Source organism: Rhamphochromis longiceps, linkage group LG5 (genome assembly GCF_057381845.1).
Source record: "Rhamphochromis longiceps isolate RC_006_pf linkage group LG5, R_longiceps_female_GT1.1, whole genome shotgun sequence".
NCBI classification, from domain to species: domain Eukaryota; kingdom Metazoa; phylum Chordata; class Actinopteri; order Cichliformes; family Cichlidae; genus Rhamphochromis; species Rhamphochromis longiceps.
The window spans coordinates 2,950,530-2,972,213 of NC_140561.1; the positions used below are offsets into that span (position 1 = coordinate 2,950,530).

Sequence of the window (21,684 nt, forward strand, 5' to 3'; positions counted from 1 at the left end):
ACATGCACTGTGTGAGCGGTGATCATTTGTGTGTCAAATTCCATTTTCTGTGGCTATTGTCACACAATCTGTTCACAGACCCTTTACAATCAGAGTTTCAGGGCAAAAAGCACAAAGAATACACACCAAACAGGGAGGTGTACATGTGTGAATCTAATACAGTGTGTCTATAACATAAACTGGTAACTTTTAACAAAGGTGTGGTTTTGGTTTAAAACATCACAGTTTATGTGTCTACTGCATTTATATAGTCAGAAAAAGTATTATGACTGAATACAGTGATTTTTTTCCTGGTTTTTTTGTGGGTTTTTTTGTTAGTTTTGTTTTGTTTTTATAAATTCAAGGATTTCCTAAGTACTTAAAAGGAAAGATTGTTTATGTTTGACAGGCTGGAGCAGATGGCGCATGTTCTCAAAGTTTCACTCATTACATGCTATTCTCTGATTAAAAAGGTGTTTCTTTCATTTTTGTGCAGCGTATTTATATTTGTATTTAAAAATTAGCAAAAAAGTTATTCGTCCTTCTGATACTCTAGTCAGTGATAGTATCTTTAACTGTGAGCATGGTTTCAAAGAGGATCAAAGTTCTGCAGGTCCATGTGTGAAACACCCCAAAACAAAGCAACAAAACAAACAACCAAACAAATGCAGTCATTTCTGCACATTTTGTAAAGCCTAAGGTCATGGTAAAAAGAAAATCAATCTAAGGTTTTATAAGGGAGTGATAAAACAATTATGTATAGTTTTTACCAGGTTTTAAAATGAGGTAAATACAATTTGAGATGAACATTAAGTTTAACACTATGTCATAATTGATTTAATTAACAAAGACAAAATGCATAAGCAGTGTGTGAAAAACTAATGACATCCAATGATTCAGTAGCTTGTATCCTCTCATCACCTTTCACATACTTGTGGAGCCATTTTGCCGTACTCTTCTATACAGTCACTTCAGTTTATTGAGGTTTGCAGACATTTGTTCATGGACACCTGTCATAACCACAATAGATGGGGTCTGAACCGTGGACTATGATAATGCCTCAGTTCTACTCATATCCTTCTTATTGTAGATTTGATTAGATTATTAATGTTTTGTGGGGTTTTTTTTTTTTTTTTGCTTTCTTGTTGATGTGCTTAGGATTACTCTCTTATGAGGTCATAGTATGCTTTGTCTGGTACTGTAAATGCGTTCTTAGGTTTCCTCACACCTAAATAATAACACAGTGTAATGTGCAGAGTTTTGTTCTTGTATTGGCCCCATTTTAAAACCTGGTGAGGACCTGATTACTTTCCATTGTAACATGATACTTAGAGGGTTTTAAGTATCACAGAGCGCACTTAGCTTTTTTTTTTTTTGTACTATATATATATATATATATATATATATATATATATATGTATATATATATATATATATATTAGGGGTGCAACGATATTTGTATCGACATTGAACCGTTCAATACAGTGCTTTCGGTTCGGTAAGCATATGTATCGAACAATACAAAATTTGTAATTTATTTTATCAACTTTCCTTCTGACAATGCTGTCTGTGTTGTGCGCTCAGTGAATCTGCGTTTGACTACTCCGCCTAGGCTGCACTGTCGAGCGCAGATCCACTGAGCGCTCAACACAGACAGCATAGGCAGAAGGAAGAGCGCAGGGCAAGCTAGCAAGACAGAAGTTAAGCTCTCCTTGCAACATGGCAAATTGAACCTCATTCAGATCTGGCGTTTGGAACTATTTTGGTTTTCATGTGACGTATGACCCTGAAGGTAAGCGCGTCATGGACTAAAGTAAAACAGTATGTTGGATGTGCCACGCAGTGTTGGTCAAGTTACTTGAAAAAAGTAATCAATAACTAATTACTGATTACTTCCCCAAAAAAGTAATCCCGTTACTTTACTGATTACTTATTTTCAAAAGTAATTAATTACTTGGTTACTCAGTTACTTTTTAAAAACACGATTTACAACCTGAAGAGGTGATAAAGCGATAGATCTTTCAGTCCAAAAAATGTACAAGTACAAAATGTAATCAAATGGAAAAGTCTCTTTTTTAAACTTGTTTTATCAGTTTTAATCTTTTAACTTTATGCATCAAGCAAAAATTTAATTATATGCAACATTCTCTGACTTGAATAAATTAGTTTAACATTTAAACCTATTTTCTGCACATTCCAGCACATAAAATAAAATATTTTTTGTGTTTACACTCACTCTTTCAAATAGATGCAAGTAAAACACAGCAGAAAATAAATAAAGTCAAAGACTCAGCGGTCCTGTTGCTCTATTTTCACCTGTAAAGCAGGACTGCGGTAGGCGGAGGTTTACCCTGGTGCAGGTGTGCCGCGGTCAGTTGAAGAATCCGTGACTTTCTCTGTGAGTTTCCCGTTACGTCGTAGCTACTCGGTGCTTGCTTGGAAGTTTAGGGGTTTTTTTCGCTGTAAAAAGAAGTTTTCTTCCCACGCACGATGGACACTAATGTTTTTGTCACTTTTTATGGAATCAAACTCAAAGTACGGTCAGTACTTCCACGCTTTAAACGCTGCACGCTCATACTCTCTCCCACAATCGATATGTGATCCATTGTTGATCTGCACACAGCTGTTGTCACTAACGGCGCACTCGCTTACGTCACTGTCGTGAGACATTCTCGCAAAAAATCACGGTTTTAGTAACGCAGTAGCGCAGCGTTCCTACGGGAAAGTAACGGTAATCTAATTACCGTTTTTGCAATAGTAATCCCTTACTTTACTCGTTACTTGAAAAAAGTAATCAGATTACAGATTGCCCATCTCTGGTGCCACGCAATGCTCAATTACATAGGTGGGAACTAGTGTGTTAGCGCAGTTAGCTCGTTAACGTGTTGGCCGTCTAGCCCCATGCACGGGGCGATCCGCGGTAGTTCGTTAACGGAGATTTGCCGTGTTGTGGCGTTAAGGTCATTTCAACGAGATTAACGCTGACAGCACTAGTGGGAACACAATGAATATGACTGCACATTTACGCCGACATCATCCTAGTGCAAAGACAAGTGGAAGCAGACAAAAACAACAAGCACGCATGCTACAAACTTTACCAGAGTCATTTAGACAGCCGTTAGCACACGATTCTCCTTATGGGGACCTGATATGTTTAATATGCTGCTGAGAATAAAGCCCAGAAGAAGCGTATAGTATAGCTTTTATTTTGGAAAGAGACATTTCTCTGTCAATCGCTGTCAAAATAAAAAACACGCACAAGGGTTAGGATTAAATTTAAAAACTGTACTTTTGAGTTAAAATATATATTCATAATTTTAATAAATGACAAATTAAAAAGGCATGAACATTTTTGTCGAAAAAATATCGAACCGTGACACCAAAGTATCGAACCGAACCGTGAATTTTGTGTATCGTTGCACTCCTAATATATATATATATATATATGTGTGTGTGTGTGTGTACAGTACAAGAAGCAAATAAAATGTTATGGCTCTGCATTATTGGATGAAATGCCAGTGTTTCACAAAAGAGAACATCTTTTAAATAACAAACTACCAAACTGCTCTTCTAAGGTCACTTCTATTGTCCCATATACAGCATATCATTATCTAGAGAAACAAACAATCCACATACCTATAAACGTGACACAATCACAGGGAAAAGTCATCGAGGAACTCCTACTCAATTTGATGTTAAGTGCAAAGCCATTTAACCAAATGCAGTATGTGTCTGTGTTGAGGTAATCATGTCTCTTAAAAATAGAACTACCAATCCTGTATGTGAGTCCAATTTAAATTACATTCATATACAACAACTTATCTTGGTTTCCACCAGATTTCAGCTACATAAATTTTCAACATCCCTCAATATTTGCTGTACAGTACCCACACCAGTCAGATGGCTATTTCAATGTACAGAGGTTATAGGTCTCTTCAGCGTCCCGGACATCGTGCTCAGAGATAAACCTGTAACACTACGAAGGGTACATGACTACACGGCATCTGTGTTCAGCTCTTGGTAGGCTGTATAAAATGTAAAGAAAAACAAAAGATCCATATCAAATGTTGACATAAAGCAGCAACATATTTTAAAGCTGCTGCGTGTCACTGGTGCACAGCTTCAAGGCCAGCATCAGTAACAATTTGAGGGTGCAGCATGGTATAGATATTTTCAACATCTGTGAAGGCAAATGTGAATTTACTTACATGCAACGATATGTGTACAAGTTTATACAGCAACATGCTCTCAATCACACATGCTTTTCTGCCAAATCCTTGGACTGTATCAGCATTGATAACATGTCCAGGTCCTAAAATGGCCTGCCTCCACTTCAGGTCCTACTTCACTCACTGTAAACATTTGGTGCATTATGAAATGAATTACACCAAACATGGGAGCTTCTTCTTTTCAAAAAAATTTCTCCTTTTTATTATATATATAGTTTTTCTTGTACCGTTTTCATAAACGTAATTAATTTGTTTGTAAATCATTACATTCTGTTTTTATTTGCATTTTACACAGCATCTGACCGTAAAGAAAATGTGATTCTGTTACACGAAACTTTCCAAAGACTTCAACCAGTGTGAATAAATATCCATAGCCTCACTCCTCACTGAGCTTCACAGGCCAGTAGTTGGGCTGGTTGGTTCTTCAACTTTGGCTTTCAGGGCCCAGATGCATCTTTAGATTCATTTACATCACACTCTTAGAAACTGTCTCTCTTCATACTCTCTGTAGCTTTTTTTCATAGTTGATCTTCAGCGAGAGCTTCTTATATGCTATGTTCCCTTGTTAGTTTTTCAGTAATTTCTACTTTGTAGGATATATCCTGAGCTAAAAGAAAAAGAAGTATGCTAAGTAATCTGAAGTGTTCCTTTGTCATTACAGTGCATATATAACAGGAGGAGTCTTGAGTTCATGAGTCTTACCCCATTCTTTTGGATTTCAAATTGTTATTACCTCCCAGAAATTTAATTTGACACATTTAAATGATTTTGTTGTAAAAATTTGGTCTTTCTTTTTCCATTTTCTGAGACTTTCCAGTTTTTTGAGTCAATCCTCAGAAAGATGCTCCATCAACCTTAACAGCGCCCAGGGCTTGAACTAAAAGAGGAATAAAAGAAAATTATAAGAGAGGCAAAGATAGCTTATCGTGGGTAATAAATGGTTATACTTTTTCTGTATAACCATGTCATTTTTCTTATGATGTTGTAAATTAATAAAATAAGCATCAAGACTGTGATATTACTGAGGGAACACTTGCCCACATTGTGAACATAACTACGACTTTTCAAAACCTACATCCTTATAAATAGTCATATCATTTGGGCGATATCACACAAAAACAGCACCAGAGAGTAATGTAAGAAGACGTTCTTCTGAAAAGGACAGGTGGAAAGGTTATGCTGCTAATAGAGACTCACCTTGTGAGAATCACACCTTCATGGTGTGGGTTGAGATGGGAAAGTCAGCCGAGGAAGGGGGAGAAACTATGTTTGTTGGGGAGACTGGAGAACTGGAGGCACACTGAGCTGCAGTGAGAAGAGACGGGCAGAAGGTGAAAATGTAAAACAAAACAGAGCAGTGATTTCTTTCCACTCAGACATGGAGCATCAAAGAAGCTCCAGACTGGGCTTCATGTGATTTGAGACACTGCAAAGTAACACAAGTACAGTTGAATACGCTCAAGGACACATTTCTTCTGTATTTTTGCAAAGTAAAGATGAGAAGGTTAAAATTTTAGATCCTCCCGCAGGCCCACCACCCGCAGGAGGCGCCATAGTGTGCATTGTGTGCCGGGTGGCGGCCAGGAGCAGAGGCCCTGGCGGACTGATCTCCGGCTGCCAAGACTGGCAATAGGGACATGGAATGTCACCTCTCTGGTGGGCAAGGAGCCTGAGTTAGTGCGTGAGGTTGAGAGGTACCGGCTAGATATAGTCGGGCTCACCTCTACGCATGGCTTGGGCGCTGCAACCAGTCTCCTAGAGAGGGGCTGGACACTGTCTCAGTCTGGAGTTGCCCCTGGTGAGAGGCGGCGGGCTGGGGTGGGTATTCTAATATTCCCTCAGCTGGCTGCCGGTACGTTGGGGTTTTTCCAGGTGGATGAGAGGGTTTGTTCCCTGCGCCTTAGGGTCGGGGAACGGGTCTCGACTGTCATCTGCGCTTGTCATCGGTGCTGGAAGGTGCTCCACGTGGAGACTCTGTTGTCCTGCAGGGAGACTTCAGTGCTCACATGGGTAACAACAGCGAGACCTGGAGGGGCGTCATTGGGAGGAACGGCCTCCCTGATCAGAACCCTAATGGTGTTTTATTGGACTTCTGTGCAAATCACAGTTTGGCCATAACGAACACCTTGTTCGAACATAAGGTTGTCCATAAGTGCACGTGGCACCAGGACGCTCTAGGCCGTAGGTCGATGATCGATTTTGTAATCGTATCACCAGACCTGCGACCATATGTTCTGGACACTCGGGTAAAGAGAGGGGCTGGCTGTCAACTGATCACCACCTGGTGGTGAGTTGGATAAGGTGGCGGGGGAGGACGCTGGACAGACCCGGTGCACCTAAACGCGTAGTGAGGGTGTGCTGGGAAGGTCTAGCAGAGGCCCCAGTCCGCGAGAGCTTCAACGCACACCTCCGGTAGAGCTTCAACAGCATTCCGAGGGAGACTGGGGACACTGAGTCCGAATGGACCATGTTCAGCGTCTCCATTGCCGAAGCTGCTACATTGCGCTGCGGCCGCAAGGAGGTTGGTGCCTGCCGTGGTGGTAATCCCCGAACCAAATGGTGGACACCGGAGGTCAAGGGAGCCACCAGGCTGAAGAAGGAGTCCTATCGGGCTTGGTTAGCCTGTGGGACTCCAGAGGCAGCCAACAGGCCAAGCGGAATGTGGCTTGGGCAGTGGCTGAAGCAAAAACTCGGGTGTGGGAGGAGTTCGGAGAGGCCATGGAAAAAGACTTTTGGACTGCCTCGAAGAGATTCTGGCAAACCGTCAGGCATCTCAGGAGGGGAAAGCGGTGCTCTACCTGCACTGTGTATAGTGCTGCCGGAGCGCTGCTGACGTCGACTGAGAAAATTGTCAGGCGGTGGAAGGAATACTTCGAGGACCTCCTTAATCCCACTGAGACGTCTTCCAAGGAGGAAGCAAAGTCTGGGGATGAGTCGCCAATTTCCGGGGGCGAGGTCATTGAGGCAGTTAAACAACTCCTTGGTGGCAGAGCCCCTGGTGTTGATGAGGTCCGCCCCGAGTTCCTGAAGGCTCTGGACGTTGTAGGGTTGTCCTGGTTGACACGCCTCTACAATGTTGCGTGGGGATCCGGGGCAGTACCCCTGGACTGGCAGACCAGGGTGGTGGTCCCCATCTTTAAGAAGAGAGACCAGAGGGTGTGTTCCAACTACAGGGGGATCACACTCCTCAGCCTCCCTGGGAAAGTCTATGCCAGGGTGTTGGAAAGGAGACTTCGTCCGCTAGTCGAATCTCAGATACAGGAGGAACAATAATAATAATAATAATAATGGATTGGATTTATATAGCGCTTTTCAAGGCACCCAAAGCGCTTTACAATACCACTATTCATTCACTCTCACATTCATACACTGGTGGAAGGAAGCTACCGTTTGTAGCCACAGCTGCCCTGGGGCAGACTGACAGAAGCAAGGCTGCCATATCGCGCCATCGGCCCCTCACCAGTAGGCAAGTAGGGTAAAGTGTCTTGCCCAAGGACACAACGACTAGGACAGAGAGCCCAGGGATCGAACCGGCGACCTTCCGGTTACAGATGCAATTCCCAACCCCCTGAGCCACGGTCGCCCCAATGCGGTTTTCATCCTGGTCGCGGAACACTGGACCAGCTTTTTATCCTCTCAAGGATACTTGAGGGTGCATGGGAGTTTGCCCAACCAGTCTACATGTGTTTTGTGGACTTGGAGAAGGCATTCGACCGTGTCCCTCGGGGTGTCCTGTGGGAGGTGTTGCGGGAGTATGGGGTGTCTGGCCCATTGCTACGGGCCATTCAATCCCTATACAACCGTTGCAAGAGCTTGGTTCACATTGCCGGCAATAAGTCGGACTCGTTCCAGGTGGGTGATGGGCTCCGCCAGGGCTGCCCTTTGTCTCCGGTTCTGTTCATAATTTTTATGGACAGGATTTCTAGGCGCAGCCAAGTGGCGGAGGGCTTTCGCTTTGGTGGCCTCAGAATCTCATCTCTGCTTTTTGTGGATGATGTGGTTCTGTTGGCTTCATCGGGTGAGGGCCTCCAGCTCGCACTGGAACGGTTTGCAGCCGAGTGTGAAGCAGCGGGAATGAGGATCAGCACCTCCAAATCTGAGGCCATGGTTCTCAGCCGGAAAAGGGTGGAGTGCCCACTCCGGGTCGGGGATGAGTTCCTGCCCCAAGTGGAGGAGTTCAAGTATCTCGGGGTCTTGTTCGCGAGTGATGGGAGAAGGGAGCCGGAGATCGACAGACGGATTGGGGCTGCAGCTGCAGTAATGCGGACGCTGCACCGGTCCATTGTGGTGAAGAGGGAGCTGAGTGTAAAAGTGAAGCTCTCAATTTACCGGTTGATCTACGTCCCTACCCTCACCTATGGCCACGAGCTGTGGGTAGTGACCAAAAGAACGAGATCGCGGATACAAGCGGCAGAAATGAGCTTTCTCCGAAGGGTGGCTGGCCTCTCCCTTAGAGATAGGGTGAGAAGTTCGGCCATCCGGGAGGGGCTCAGAGTAGAGCCGCTGCTGCTCCACATCGAAAGGAGCCAGCTGCTCCACATCGAAAGGAGCAGGATGCCTCCTGGGCGCTTCCTGGGTGAGGTGTTCCAGGCATGTCCCACCAGGAGGAGGCCCCGGGGCAGACCCAGGACACGCTGGAGCGATTATATCTCTCGGCTGGCCTGGGAATGCCTTGGTGTTCCCCCGGATAAGTTGGAGGAGGTGGCTGGGGAGAGGGAGGTCTGGGCCTCTCGGCTGCTGCCCCTGCGACCCGGCCTCGGATAAAGCAGATGAAGATGGATGGATGGATGAAGCTGATAGTAATATATATATATATATATATATATATATATTAGGGGTGCAACAATACTCGTATCGATATTGAACCGTTCGATACAGTGCTTTCGGTTCGGTACGCATATGTATTGAACAATACAACATTTTAAATTTATTTGATCAACTTTCCTTCTGACGATGCTGTCTGTGTTGAGCGCTCAGTGGATCTGTGCTCGACAGTGCAGCCTAGGCGGAGTAGTCAAACGCAGATTCACTGAGCGCAGAGCAAGCTAGCGAGACAGAAGTTAAGCTCTCTAATATGGCAAATTGAACCTCCCCCACCCTAATTCAGATCTGGCGTTTGGAACTATTTTGGTTTTCATGTGAAGTATGACACTGAAGGTAAGCGCGTCGTGGACAAAAGTAAAACAGTATATGTTGGATGTGCCACGCAATGCTCAATTGGTGGGAACTAGTGCGTTAGCGCAGTTAGTTCGTTAACGTGTTGATGCCGTCCAGCCCCACGCACAGGGCGATCCGCGGTAGCTCGTTAACGGAGATTTGCCGTGTTGTGACGTTAACGTCATTTCAGATTAACACTGACAGCACTAGTGGGAACACAATGAATATGACTGCACATTTACTCCAACATCATCCTAGTGCAAAGACAAGTGGAAGCAGACAAAAACAACAAGCACGCATGCTACAAACTTTACCAGAGTCATTTAGACAGCCGTTAGCACACGATTCTCCTTATGGGGACCTGATATGTTTAATATGCTGCTGAGAGTATACCCCAGAAGAAGCGTATAGTATAGCTTTTATTTTGAAAGAGCCATTTCTCTGTAATAAACTCTCTTTTCCAAAGAGGAGTGATTCCTCGATCAGATAGATTAATTTTTTTATTACTTTGTTGTTTCAGCAACATTACATTTAAAAACTGTACTTTTGAGTTAAAATACATATATATATAATGTTAATAAATGACAAATTAAAAAGGCATGAACATTTTTTTTTGTATCGAAAAAATATCGAACCGTGACACCAAAGTATCGAACTGAACCGTAAATTTTGTGTATCGTTGCACCCCTAAAAAAAAAAAAAATAAAAAAAAAATACATATATATATATATACACACATATATATATATATATATATATATATATATATATATATATATATATATATGACTCATCCAGGCTACAGAAACTGATCAGGAAGGCTGGCTCTGTGGTTGGCATGAAGCTGGACACTCTGGTGACAGTGGCAGAGAAAAGGACACTAAAAAAACTGCTGGACAATTATGGACAATGCTGGGCATCCTCTGCACACGGCCATAAACAACCAGAAGAGTCTGTTCAGTGACAGGTTGCTTCTCCCAAAGACAAGAACCAACAGACTTAAAAACTCCTTTGTCCCACACGCCGTCAGACTGTTTAACGCCTCTCTGGAGGGGAGAGGGAGGGGGAAAAGGAGGACAAAGGAGGGGGGAACAACTAAGCTGTAGTGCCTCTTCACTTCACTGTGCAATACTTTTGTTAATAGTCAACGGTGCAATAGACCTCAATACTTTAAATGTGCAATTCACTTGTATTTTTATTTTTATTCGTATTTATTCTATTTATCCCCTTCGTATATTTTATTTATATATGTCTCTGTATTTATATATGTGTGTGTGCGTATATGTATTGTAACTTCTGTCGGTGCTGTGCCTTTGGAAACCGAATTTCCCAGACGAACCCACCCGAGGGATTAATAAAGTTTTATCTTATCTTATCTTTTATTCATATATATATATATATATATATAAGTTCATATATATAAGTTCATGCACATAAAAGCAGCTACCAGTCAGGGCTTTAAAACACAGAGAGCAATTGTGCCACTGTGGTCCTGTCTATGTCATGACTTAGTTTTGAAAGAGTGTGGTGGACTCAGGTGCCATGTGATGCTGCCATGTGGTGAGAGTGTTCACCAGAGAGAAGGCGACTACGACGAGAGGCCTCAGCAGCCAGAGCACAGGAGATCTCAATACGCTTCTCTTGCTCCTGCAACTGCTGCTGGGAGCTGGCTGGAGCTCCACCTTCCACTGGGCCGTCCAGAAGGGGAACCATATTCTGCAGACTGACAGGAAGTACATGAATGTGATAACATTCATAAAAATTAAAATCTCTCAATATATATATTTAGTAAATTTATAAATACCCGCACGGAAAAATATTAGAAAAAATGCATACAAAACCCTCAATTTCTTAATAACATTTAACTTTTCACTAATGAATTACACAGCGTTGAGAAATACATTTCATTACAGTACGTGTTTTTTCTGAAAATGCTGTACCTGAGTTAAGGAAGTCATTCCACCACTGTTCATTTCTTCATTGTCATGTACCAACACAATTTAGAGCAGCTATCTAAACTATACTGCCACACAGGTAAGCTATCACATTAATAGTCCCCACTGTGTCCAATATTGTGAATTTTGTTGTGAGCTAGAGCATCCACCCCGAGTGGAGCTCTCTGATCGTGCAGCGAGTAAAATAGGGGACACTGAGCATTCTCCCTGGATGCATAAACGTCCACGGTCGCCTGACCGAATCGCAGCCAGATCTGCTTCCCTACCTCCGCGTGAAGCTTCCAGTCCCCATACAGCGGGTTGCCCCTGGAGAGAAGATCTGCTCCAAAGTTCAAGATCCCCGGCACGTGAGTTGCTCTCAGTGACAGCAGGTGGACACTGCTCCAGACTATCAGTCTGTGTGCCAGCGTGTGTAACTTGGGGGACCCCAGACCCCCCTGTCTGTTGATGTAGGCCACAACGGTGGAATTGTCCGACCTCACTAAAACATGATGACCTCTCAGCCAAGGGAGAAAGTGTTTTAGTGACAGGTGAACCGCCAGCAGTTCCAGACAGTTTCTGTGGGCGGAGCGCATGTGAGGGCCCCATTCCCCATTCACTGTTCTGCCCACGTGGGTGGCCCCCCAGCCGGAAAGAGAGGCATCTGTGGAAATCACCTTCCTGGCTGAAACTGCCCCCATGGCAACGCCCTGAGACAAGAAACCTGGCCTCTTCCACTCGTGGAGAGCGAGTGAACAGTCTGCAGAGACTCTCACGCGACGGTGGCCGTCTCGGTGAGGGTCCAGTCCCCGCGAGCCCACCCAGCGCTGAAAGCCTCTCATGTGCAGGCGTCCCAGTGGTATCGCCACTAGAGAAGAAGCCATCAGACCGAGCAGCCTCTGGCACTGTTTGAGGGTCACTGTGTTGCCTCTGCGAAACAGTGCAAGGGATGACTGTATGGCCGCCGTTCTCTCCGGGGACAGAAAAGCCCTCACCCGAAGGGAGTCTAGGCTGAGCCCTATGAAAGTAATGCATTGAGTTGGCGTCAATGTGCTCTTTTCCACGTTTATCTGGAAACCCAAACTCTCCAGATGGTGTATGAGAGCATTTGTGTGACAAGTCGCTCCCTGGCGGGTTGGGGCTGCCACCAGCCAATCGTCGATGTACGTGGCCACCCGAATGCCCTTTTTCCTGAGCGGGGCCACTGCTGCCTCGGTGCATTTCACAAACACCCTTGGGCTCAGTGAGAGACCAAAAGGCAGGACTACAAACTCGTATGCCATCCCCTGGAAAGCAAATCTCAGATACCTTCGGTGTGGGGGATATATGGGGATGTGGAAATAAGCATCCCTCAGGTCGATTGATGTGAACCAGTCGCCCGCTCGTACAAACCGTAGCAGCGAGGCATGCGTCAACATCCTGAACTTGTATGTCCTCAAATGCCGGTTCAGGGCACAGAGGGCTCTCATCCCCCTCCCCCCCCTTCTTTGGCACAAGGAAATACCTTGAATAAAATCCGTTGTGCATTTCCTCGGGAGGGACAACTCTTATAGCTCCTTTGTCTCTCAAGGTGGAAATTTCCTCCAGGAGAAAACTGGCAGACTCGCCCGGAGCACGAGAGTAAATAATTTCTTTGAATTGTGGTGGAGCGACACTGAATTGCAGCCTGTAGCCCTTTTTCAATGTCCTCAGCACCCATGCTGACTGAGTGCAGGTGGCCCAGCTCTTCATGTGGAGAGACAGGCGAACGAGGTGACGGGCTCATCTGCATCATCACAGCCGTGGAAACGCGAGTCTCCACGGGCTGCGTTATGGCAGACGGTGCTCCGTTTTTCAGCATGTTTGATTTTTTCATGTGTTTTGCAACACTCGACAGCGCCGCCCTTGGCAAACTGCCTGGATGCATGTGTCGGGGCTTTTTTAATACAGAATGCATGAGAGAAGTGCTCGTGAAACAACACTGCGAACTTTGGCTCTCTTTCCCTCTGGCGGGTCCGGTGACAGGAACGCCGGCCCGAGTTAAGCACTCTGTGTGGAACATGTCCCGTTGAACTTGCTCTGGAACGGAGCTGGGAGGCGGGAGGGTGGCCCATGAAGGGGGGAAACTGGGTTCGCTCCCGCCTAGAAGAGAGGCTGTCAGGCCGGCCGCTTCTTCCTCCTTACGATCGCGGCAGCGGGGTGAGGAGGAGGGGCCGCTTGAGGTCTGGCCTGGGGAGATTGCTTCCGAGTCCATGGATTCTTAGGGGCCCCGGCAGCCTGGGGGGCTGCCTGCGTCTTAGGCACTTTGGGAATCCTGAAAGCGGGGACCGGGCGAGACGCTGCCTGCGCGAATGACTGGCGCGGCGCTGCTGGGGTGGCGTGCTGGGCCCTCCTCGGCAGGCAGAGTTTCAGAGCCTCATCATCTCTCTTTTTCTCCTCACATCTCTTCTGCATGGATGTAACAGCCGCACCGAAGAGACCGTGAGGGACGACAGGGGTGTCGAGGAGTTCCTCTTTTTCCTTAGTCATCAGGTTGGTGAGCGTGCTCGCTCCTGAAGAACCATGAGGCCCATGGCTCTCCCAGTAGCCTGTATGGCTACCTTGTGGAGGCGGAGGACGTGGTCAGTTATAACACAGATTTCTTCCCACACTGTGGTATCTGTGTTAGCTGTCATGTCCTCTTCTAGCTCAGCTTGGTAATAATAATAATAATTATTATTATTATTATTATTATTATTATTATTATTATTTTAGCACAAGGTTTAGTTTAAGTTTGCACAAAAATAGCTGACAGAATTGTTCATTAAGGAGCTACTTTTTACTTTCTTACTTTGAGTACATTTCAGAGCCTGTACTTTCTCACTTTTACTCGAGTAAAGAAGTTGCTTCACTACTTTAAATTTCACTGGAGTGTTTTCTTTTTTGTGAAAGTCTGTCATTTTGCCACCCCTCACAGTTTGTACTGACAAGTATGCTTAGTTATGTGTCAGTTTCATTTCATTGTATACAGTAAATCCTAGTCTGATAAATTGAGTCAATGTAAAAGAGTCACACTGTTAAAACTGAAAGGTTTCCCTTTTCAGCTTTTGTATTGTCAGTTTGGGTTCCTTAATGGATATTGTATTTATTTTAGGTACATTGCTTTATATGTTTTTAGACCTGGGACATAGTAATTCTTCAAATTTTGGGGTATATAAAGTATTCCTTATTCTTACAAATATCATGGTTCTGGGTCCTTTTGACCCAGCATTTTATGTTTTTATGACCTGTTGTATTATGGTTTATGATTCTTTGTGGTATCCTGAGTTTATTCTGTGTTAACCTTTGTACTTTGTGTCTCCCTCTGTGCATCGGTGTTTATTTAATTGTGTGAGTGCTTGACCCTTGTTTCCCCTCCTTGTGTTCAGTGTTGGGAAGGTTACTTTTAAAATGTATTCCACTACAGATTACAGATTGCATGCCCCAAAATGTATTTTGTAAGGTATTCTGTTACGTTACGTTCTGTTACACGCGTATATAAAACAGGTCTGCGGCTCCCAACCATAGTAAAGGGACCTCTGGCTAATACATCGGGTTTGTGTCAGGCTCTTAGCCAAAAACTAGCTTTACTTTGTTCTCTGGGTCCCTTTGCTAGCGAGAGACAGAGAGAGGCGTAGAAAGGCTGCTTCAACGGAGCTTATTGTTTCGGAGGAAAACACGAACACAGCGTACAGTCGAGTCTTAATAGCTTACTTACAGCTGGGCTACACTGCCCATGAGGCTACATTCTTTAGGGCTATGCCTGTCACACTCTGCCTATTGCCTTCAAATTAAATAATTTTTTGAACAATAATTTTTTAAAATATTTCTTTATGTCATTATGCGGACCGCAAGTAGAGCTGTCATAGGCCGTGGGATTGAGACACAGGCTTTAGAGCCTCTTGATGTGTGTTTTGATTGGGTTTCCACCGGCGTGGAATTACCAAAAATAGAGAGAGCATAGCCTAACATATGAAACAGTAAAAGATCGCTGTGTAATACATTTATTTCAACAACGTAACTGTATTCTAAATACCACCTTTTTAAATGGTAACTGTAACGGAATACAGTTACCCATATTTTGTATTTTAAATACATAATGCCGGTACATGTAATCTGTGACTCCCCAACACTGGTTGTGTTTTATTTCATCATGTTTCCCCAGCCCAGTCTGTGCTCTCCCCCATGCTCCTCTGTGTTCTCTCTCCCCCTCTGTGTACTTCCTGTTTTACTTTGATAGTCTCCCGTCAGTGTACGTCATGTTGTGTTTGCTCCTGCCTGTCTCGTTATGATTATTTGTCTCAGCTGTGTTCCCCGTGTGCTCCCACGTCACTTGTTATCTTTCTCTATATTGTGTCCACGTCTCCCTCATGCTGTGTGCGTTTCACTCTATGATTCTCCGTGACTTTTGTTTATATTATCCCAGTGTAGTATTGTATGCTTTTTCCCTTGAGTCAGCAATAAAACTGCTTTTTGAGTTTGCATTTTTGCCTCTGTGAAGTCTGCTTTTGGGTCCGATATCCTGCCTGCCACTCAGCGACTCGTGACAACAAATTGTTTTTCTAACCACAGTTCTCTTTTGAATATCATCTATGGGCAGAAATCTGTGCCATCAGAAACTGAATTTGAATAAGTTGAATTTGAATTGCTCAGATTGAATCTGAATTGTAACTTGAATAAATGCTTTTGAAAACTGAATTTGAATTAGTCTAATTTGAAATTGAATTTATGGTTTGAAAATGATGATCACTAAATTGAAATTGAATTTATATTTTGAAAATGAATTGATTTGCTTTGAAACTGCATTTTATCCTTTAAAAATTCAGCTCTCGAATAATTTCAGTTTCACTTCTCACCATTCAGTTTCAGTTCTACAATTCAATTTCAGTTCCAAAATTCAGTTTTTTGGAACTTACATCCGGTTCCGGTTCAAGTGCAGATTAATAGAACTACGTTTTACTAGCGGACCGAAAGTGTTACTGACGGGAATCTACAGCATGTTGAGCTGAATTAAGACTTCAGAAGTCATTCGTCATGTCGAATGACCAGCGGATAAACTCTCAGGTTGGTAATAAATGTATTACATGTATAAGAACAAGCGTTATGTTAACAAATGATAGCCATAAGGTAACTTTTGTGCTTATTGTAGCTGCTAGCTAAAAACGCTAATTTAGCGTAGTTTGCCCTGAATTCAGCTTTGACAAACAAATATGATCGACTGTTTCTAGTAGAATTCCAAAGTTGTCATCTTGGACCCTCTCAGAGTACCCCCTCTGTATGCTTGCAGAGACCCCTACAGTTAGGGAAACATGCAAAACGGTGCCCAAACCTTTGTATTTTAGCTTTATTTATGTCTTACACAGCATCCCAACTCTTTAGCTAACTTAATAACTTTAGCTAAAGTGAATAGTTAGTCTAATTCATTAGTGCAGCATTACTGGATCATCTCTGTTTGAAGTGATATAATATGATATACAACTATCACTGAAACGGCAAACTTTGTAAATAAGCAAACAACACTTCTCATTCTCTAAACGTTTGGCCACAGCTGTAGATTACACTATCAGTGCTTGTTCACTCTTGACAATAATTACATTTCTAAATTCTCTTTGTGCATTTACAGGTAAACAATATCTAATATTTTATCTAAATGACTGCTTTGTCTTTTAAAAAGGGTGAAGAGCCTGAGGCCGGTGACAGTCCAGTTCTACTCTAAGTACATCCTTACAGTGGATCTCAGGACAAGGCCACATTCTTGTCCTGCCAGAAGAGAAGAGAAACTTCAGAGTCTTCATGCAGTTCAACCACACCTGTCATATTCCGTATGACAGGGGTCTCAAACTCCAGTCCTCGAGGGCCGGTGTCATGCAACTTTTCCATGCCCTCGAGGACTGGAGTTTGAGACACCTGCCGTATGGTGTTCATGCTGTTTTCTACCACACAGTTACAGCATGTCTGACTGCCTGTTCAGCATATGCAAAAATATATGATGAGTTTAAGCATGTGATGACTAAGGCCTTCCATTATGGTGTTTGTCATCACATGTCACAGACATCTGGATGATCATTTGGAATAAACAAAAAACTTGTTACTTCATCTTTTATCTTTATTATTATTATTGTTCTTATTTTACATTTTTCATTGTTAGGCATTGGGTTTATTTGTAGTAGTCCTTTCCAACGTCTTTCCCTCTTCCATGTTACTGTGTCAGCTTGTCAGGATCTATTTGGGTTTGGAAGTGGAACAGAAATTAAAGAAATCCAAAGTGCCATTAAAACCAGGAGACATTCTTATATTTCAGAAGAAGGGATTAATTCAAAAGAAATGACCTCAATGCCATATTTTATTTAGGAACCCGAGAGAGCACTTTGCAAAATAACACATTCTTATAATTTCACCCTCAGATGAGCCAAGCTACAACTGTCAGGGAAGGTGGTGTAGGCACAGAGCATATGAGAGTGGTTAAGTTAATGTCTCTTGTCTAGATGAAGGCACAATACGGATCAATGGCAAGGCGTAGAGATTCAGTATCTTCAGTCTTCAGTGGACACTCCATTTCTGGCACAAAACACCTGTAAAAGATGGTCGATTTAGGAGGTGACCCGACAACTTCAGCCTGTCAAACATATTAATGGAGCAGTATGCTTTAAAAAAAAAAAAAAAAAAAAATCAAATTAAGCATGCATTCAGTACCCTAAGAATTATTATGGTAGTTAAACACAGTGATAGTTGTATATCACTTCAAACAGAGGTGATCCAGTAATGCTGCACTAATGAATTAGACTAACTATTCACTTTAGCTAAAGTTATCAAGTTAGCTACAGAGTTGGGATGCTGTGCAAGACATAAATAAAGCTAAAATACAAAGGTTTGGACACTGTTTTGCATGTTTCCCTACTGTAGGGGTCTCTGCAAGCATACAGAGGGGGTACTCTGAGAGGGTACAAGATGACAACTTTGGAATTCTACTAGAAACAGTCGATCATATTTGTTTGTCAAAGCTGAATTCAGGGAAAACTACGCTAAATTAACGTTTTTAGCTAACAGCTACAATAAGCACAAAAGTTACCTTACGGCTATCATTTGTTAACATGACGCTTGTTCTTATACATGTAATACATTTATTACCAACCTGAGAGTTTATCCGCTGGTCATTCGACATGACGAATGACTTCTGAAGTCTTAATTCAGCTCAACATGCTGTAGATTCCCGTCAGTAACACTTTCGGTCCGCTAGTAAAACGTAGTTCTATTAATCTGCGCTTGAACCGGAACCGGATGTAAGTTCCAAAAAACTGAATTTTGGAACTGAAATTGAATTGTAGAACTGAAACTGAATGGTGAGAAGTGAAACTGAAATTATTCGAGAGCTGAATTTTTAAAGGATAAAATTCAGTTTCAAAGCAAATCAATTCATTTTCAAAATATAAATTCGATTTCAATTTAGACTAATTCAAATTCAGTTTTCAAAAGCATTTATTCAAGTTACAATTCAGATTCAATCTGAGCAATTCAAATTCAAATTGAACTTATTCAAATTCAGTTTCTGATGGCACAGATTTCTGCCCATAATCATCTCCTTTTATTATAAATGAAGAGGTAAAAGATGTTACAAATTTAAAATGTGTACAGCTTTAAATAAACAGACTTTTGCTAGAAATTTAAAGGAAGTTAAAACTGTACTTTGATTTGGCAATAAGGGTCTTGATTCGTTCTAGCTTCTTCTGCTTCTCCTTCTGCTCCTCTGGGCTCAAGAGAGTGTTATTCTCCACATCCAGGTAGCGTTCAGGGATCAGAACCTTGTCAGGAGCCATCTTTTATAACAAGAAAGAAAAAATCTCTTTTATCTTTGTCTTTTATGATTTTGGACACAAAGGTAAGCTATTATGATTCTATTGTGAACATACCTGCCTTAAAATAGCCACAAATTTAATAAATGATTCAACTTATTTCACCTCTTTGCTGATGTAGTAATGCTCTGGTTCAATCTGTAAACGTCTCAGACGAGCAATTTCTTCCTCTGGTGACTCTTGCCCCTGTCCTCGAACTGCCTTCTCTAAGTCTTTGATGTCAATCTCATGAGCTGTCAGCCGCCTACGGACCTGTGAATACAAACACAAACTAGATAGGACACACAGGCAGATACAATCAAATCATCAGCTAGCTAAAATGCGTATACCCTAGTCATACAACTTTGGCCTATCTCAATCACTGGTTTTATATTTGTAAATATTGGCAATGTTTTTCAGTGGATTATCTTACCCACCTGGAAGTACCAGAAATGCAAACAGGTGGACAATACGCATGGTACATGGACTGGTTTTTACTTTCCTACCATATCTAAGTGCTCAAAGCACTTTACAGAATTTGCCTCGTTCCCACAAGCACTTTTTCTATGCAAGTGCTTTCTATCTAGCATTCACACACATTCATACTCCAATGGACGCACTGGAGAGCAACTTGGGGTTAGTATCTTGGAAAATTTAGCATACAGACTGGAGCAGGCAGGAATCGACCAACCAACCTTCCAATTAGCAGATGACCTTCTCTACCTTCTGAGCTACAGCCACCCCAGTGTGATCAGTGTAAAGTGATCTCTATCATTCTGTCATTTTTACACATGAACTGACGGTGTTGGAGAATCACATTCACACAACAGGAGAAGGTCCATTTCAGATAAGTTGTAACTACTTGGTGTTTACATGGGTTATGTCTAGCTATTGTACCCAAGTGAATTTGCTAGACCACAACTTTCTCAGATGGGCTCACATGGAAATTACAAAGCTTTGTACTGGGGTAGGCAGGTATGACAGCAACAATTTGGGAAATCTGGGAAATGTGTGATATTGAGAAAAATTTCAAGCTGCAGTACATGTGTGAAAGTTCTTTCACACATGTACTGCAGCTATGACTATCATCTGAAAAATAAACACATACATGATTCATTTTTTACTTTACCAGCTCACTGTGACAATACTACAATTAAATACATGACAAGGATCACCATTAGCTTGCTCATACCACTTTGTAATTGGCTGGAGACTGGCCTCCTGACAGGTTTAGGCTTCTCCTTTTGTCCCTCATAGAACTGCACTGGTTGCGACGAAGTCGCTCATTTTGTTCCTCCACACTCATCTTCATCTTAATTTCTGTGGGAAAAGCAGCACTTTTTGGGCGCTCCTATGACAGAGAACAGGCTTATTTTTAGAGATAATTTCTCTCATATAAAAATATAATAAAATGGATTATAAATAAATTAATGCTGTCAGTGATAATCTCGTTAAAATGACGTTAACGCCATAACCGCATTAACGCGGTGGAGATTTGTGGTTATGGCGGTTATGGCATTAACGTCATTTTAACGAGATTAACGCTGACAGCGCTAAAATGAATATCAACCTTGTAACAGTTGCAGTGGTGTGGTGTCTCTTTAAGACAATGTAAGGGTTAGAGATGTCATAAGTATGCACCACTGCCCACTTTGGAGTATGAGATCCACTTGCTTGCAAGTGAGTTTATGGACTCGGACCTCTTTAACTTTTTGCAACGGGTTGTAGGAACACTGTGCTTCATGTATGATAATTAGTAGCTGTTCAATGGGTCTTTGTAAGGTTGAGTGTGCATTAAAATACAAGCACTGTGGAATTCCCAGTGCCAGTGTGGTCATGAGTTTTTCTGACTGTCCTGCTAAGTGTTTCCACTGCTCCTCTCAACCACTGAGTACAACCCACATTACAACCTCTTATGTGCATTCATGTCTAATGTTGTGAATATGACCCATTTCACATGTTTCTCAGTTCCACTGACCTGTTCATTGTTTATTATTGTTTGTTGTTTATTAAGGCTTATATTTTTTCTCTCCTAACCAGAGTGGGTTGACATACCCTGGAGACTCCATTAAGCACTCTGCTGTTACGGCGATGAACTTCAGTAAAGTTCCTCTGTGATTCATCAGTGGGGGATTTGGTTCTAGGAGGAACAATGCCAACTGTGCATGTGAAAAAATAAATACACTTATAAGTACAGGCCAAAAAAAACATGTTTGTATTCTCAAACATAACACTATGAGTCAGTCTTTAAAGTGTCACTTGATTAATTCATGCAATCAGACGTCAAAAGACAGAATACTGAATTTTTATCTTTAACTTGCTATTATAAGCGCCTTAAAGAATGTATCTCTGGGTTCTGCATACCCAAGTTATTGTTGTCATTGTTATTGCCATTTTTAAATCTTGATATTAAACTGTTGTACCTTTATTCATGGTGGACTGCCTGTCCTGGGCCTGCTCCTGAACATCACTGATATTGTTCGATTCTCCAAACTTGGGCTGGAATGCAGAGATGTTTTTATTTTGTCAGCACTGAACCTGAAGGTAGTGAACGATTCT

At 42.6% G+C, this 21,684-nt stretch overlaps 1 protein-coding gene across 1 annotated transcript in view; it reads right to left on the reverse strand.

The window, feature by feature from the left end:
• Positions 1-1,080: 1,080 nt before the first annotated feature.
• Positions 1,081-21,684, reverse strand: part of plekha6 (pleckstrin homology domain containing A6) — a 69,073-nt gene continuing 48,469 nt past the window's right edge. The window contains exons 17-24 of the mRNA XM_085407781.1: positions 21,549-21,624; positions 21,181-21,284; positions 20,318-20,476; positions 19,252-19,398; positions 18,980-19,110; positions 10,940-11,088; positions 5,406-5,513; positions 1,081-5,085 (exon numbers count right to left, since the gene is read on the reverse strand). Coding sequence (XP_085263907.1) covers positions 5,416-5,513; positions 10,940-11,088; positions 18,980-19,110; positions 19,252-19,398; positions 20,318-20,476; positions 21,181-21,284; positions 21,549-21,624 — 864 coding nt within the window. The 3' untranslated portion in view covers positions 1,081-5,085; positions 5,406-5,415. The remainder of the gene's footprint in view (positions 5,086-5,405; positions 5,514-10,939; positions 11,089-18,979; positions 19,111-19,251; positions 19,399-20,317; positions 20,477-21,180; positions 21,285-21,548; positions 21,625-21,684) is intronic.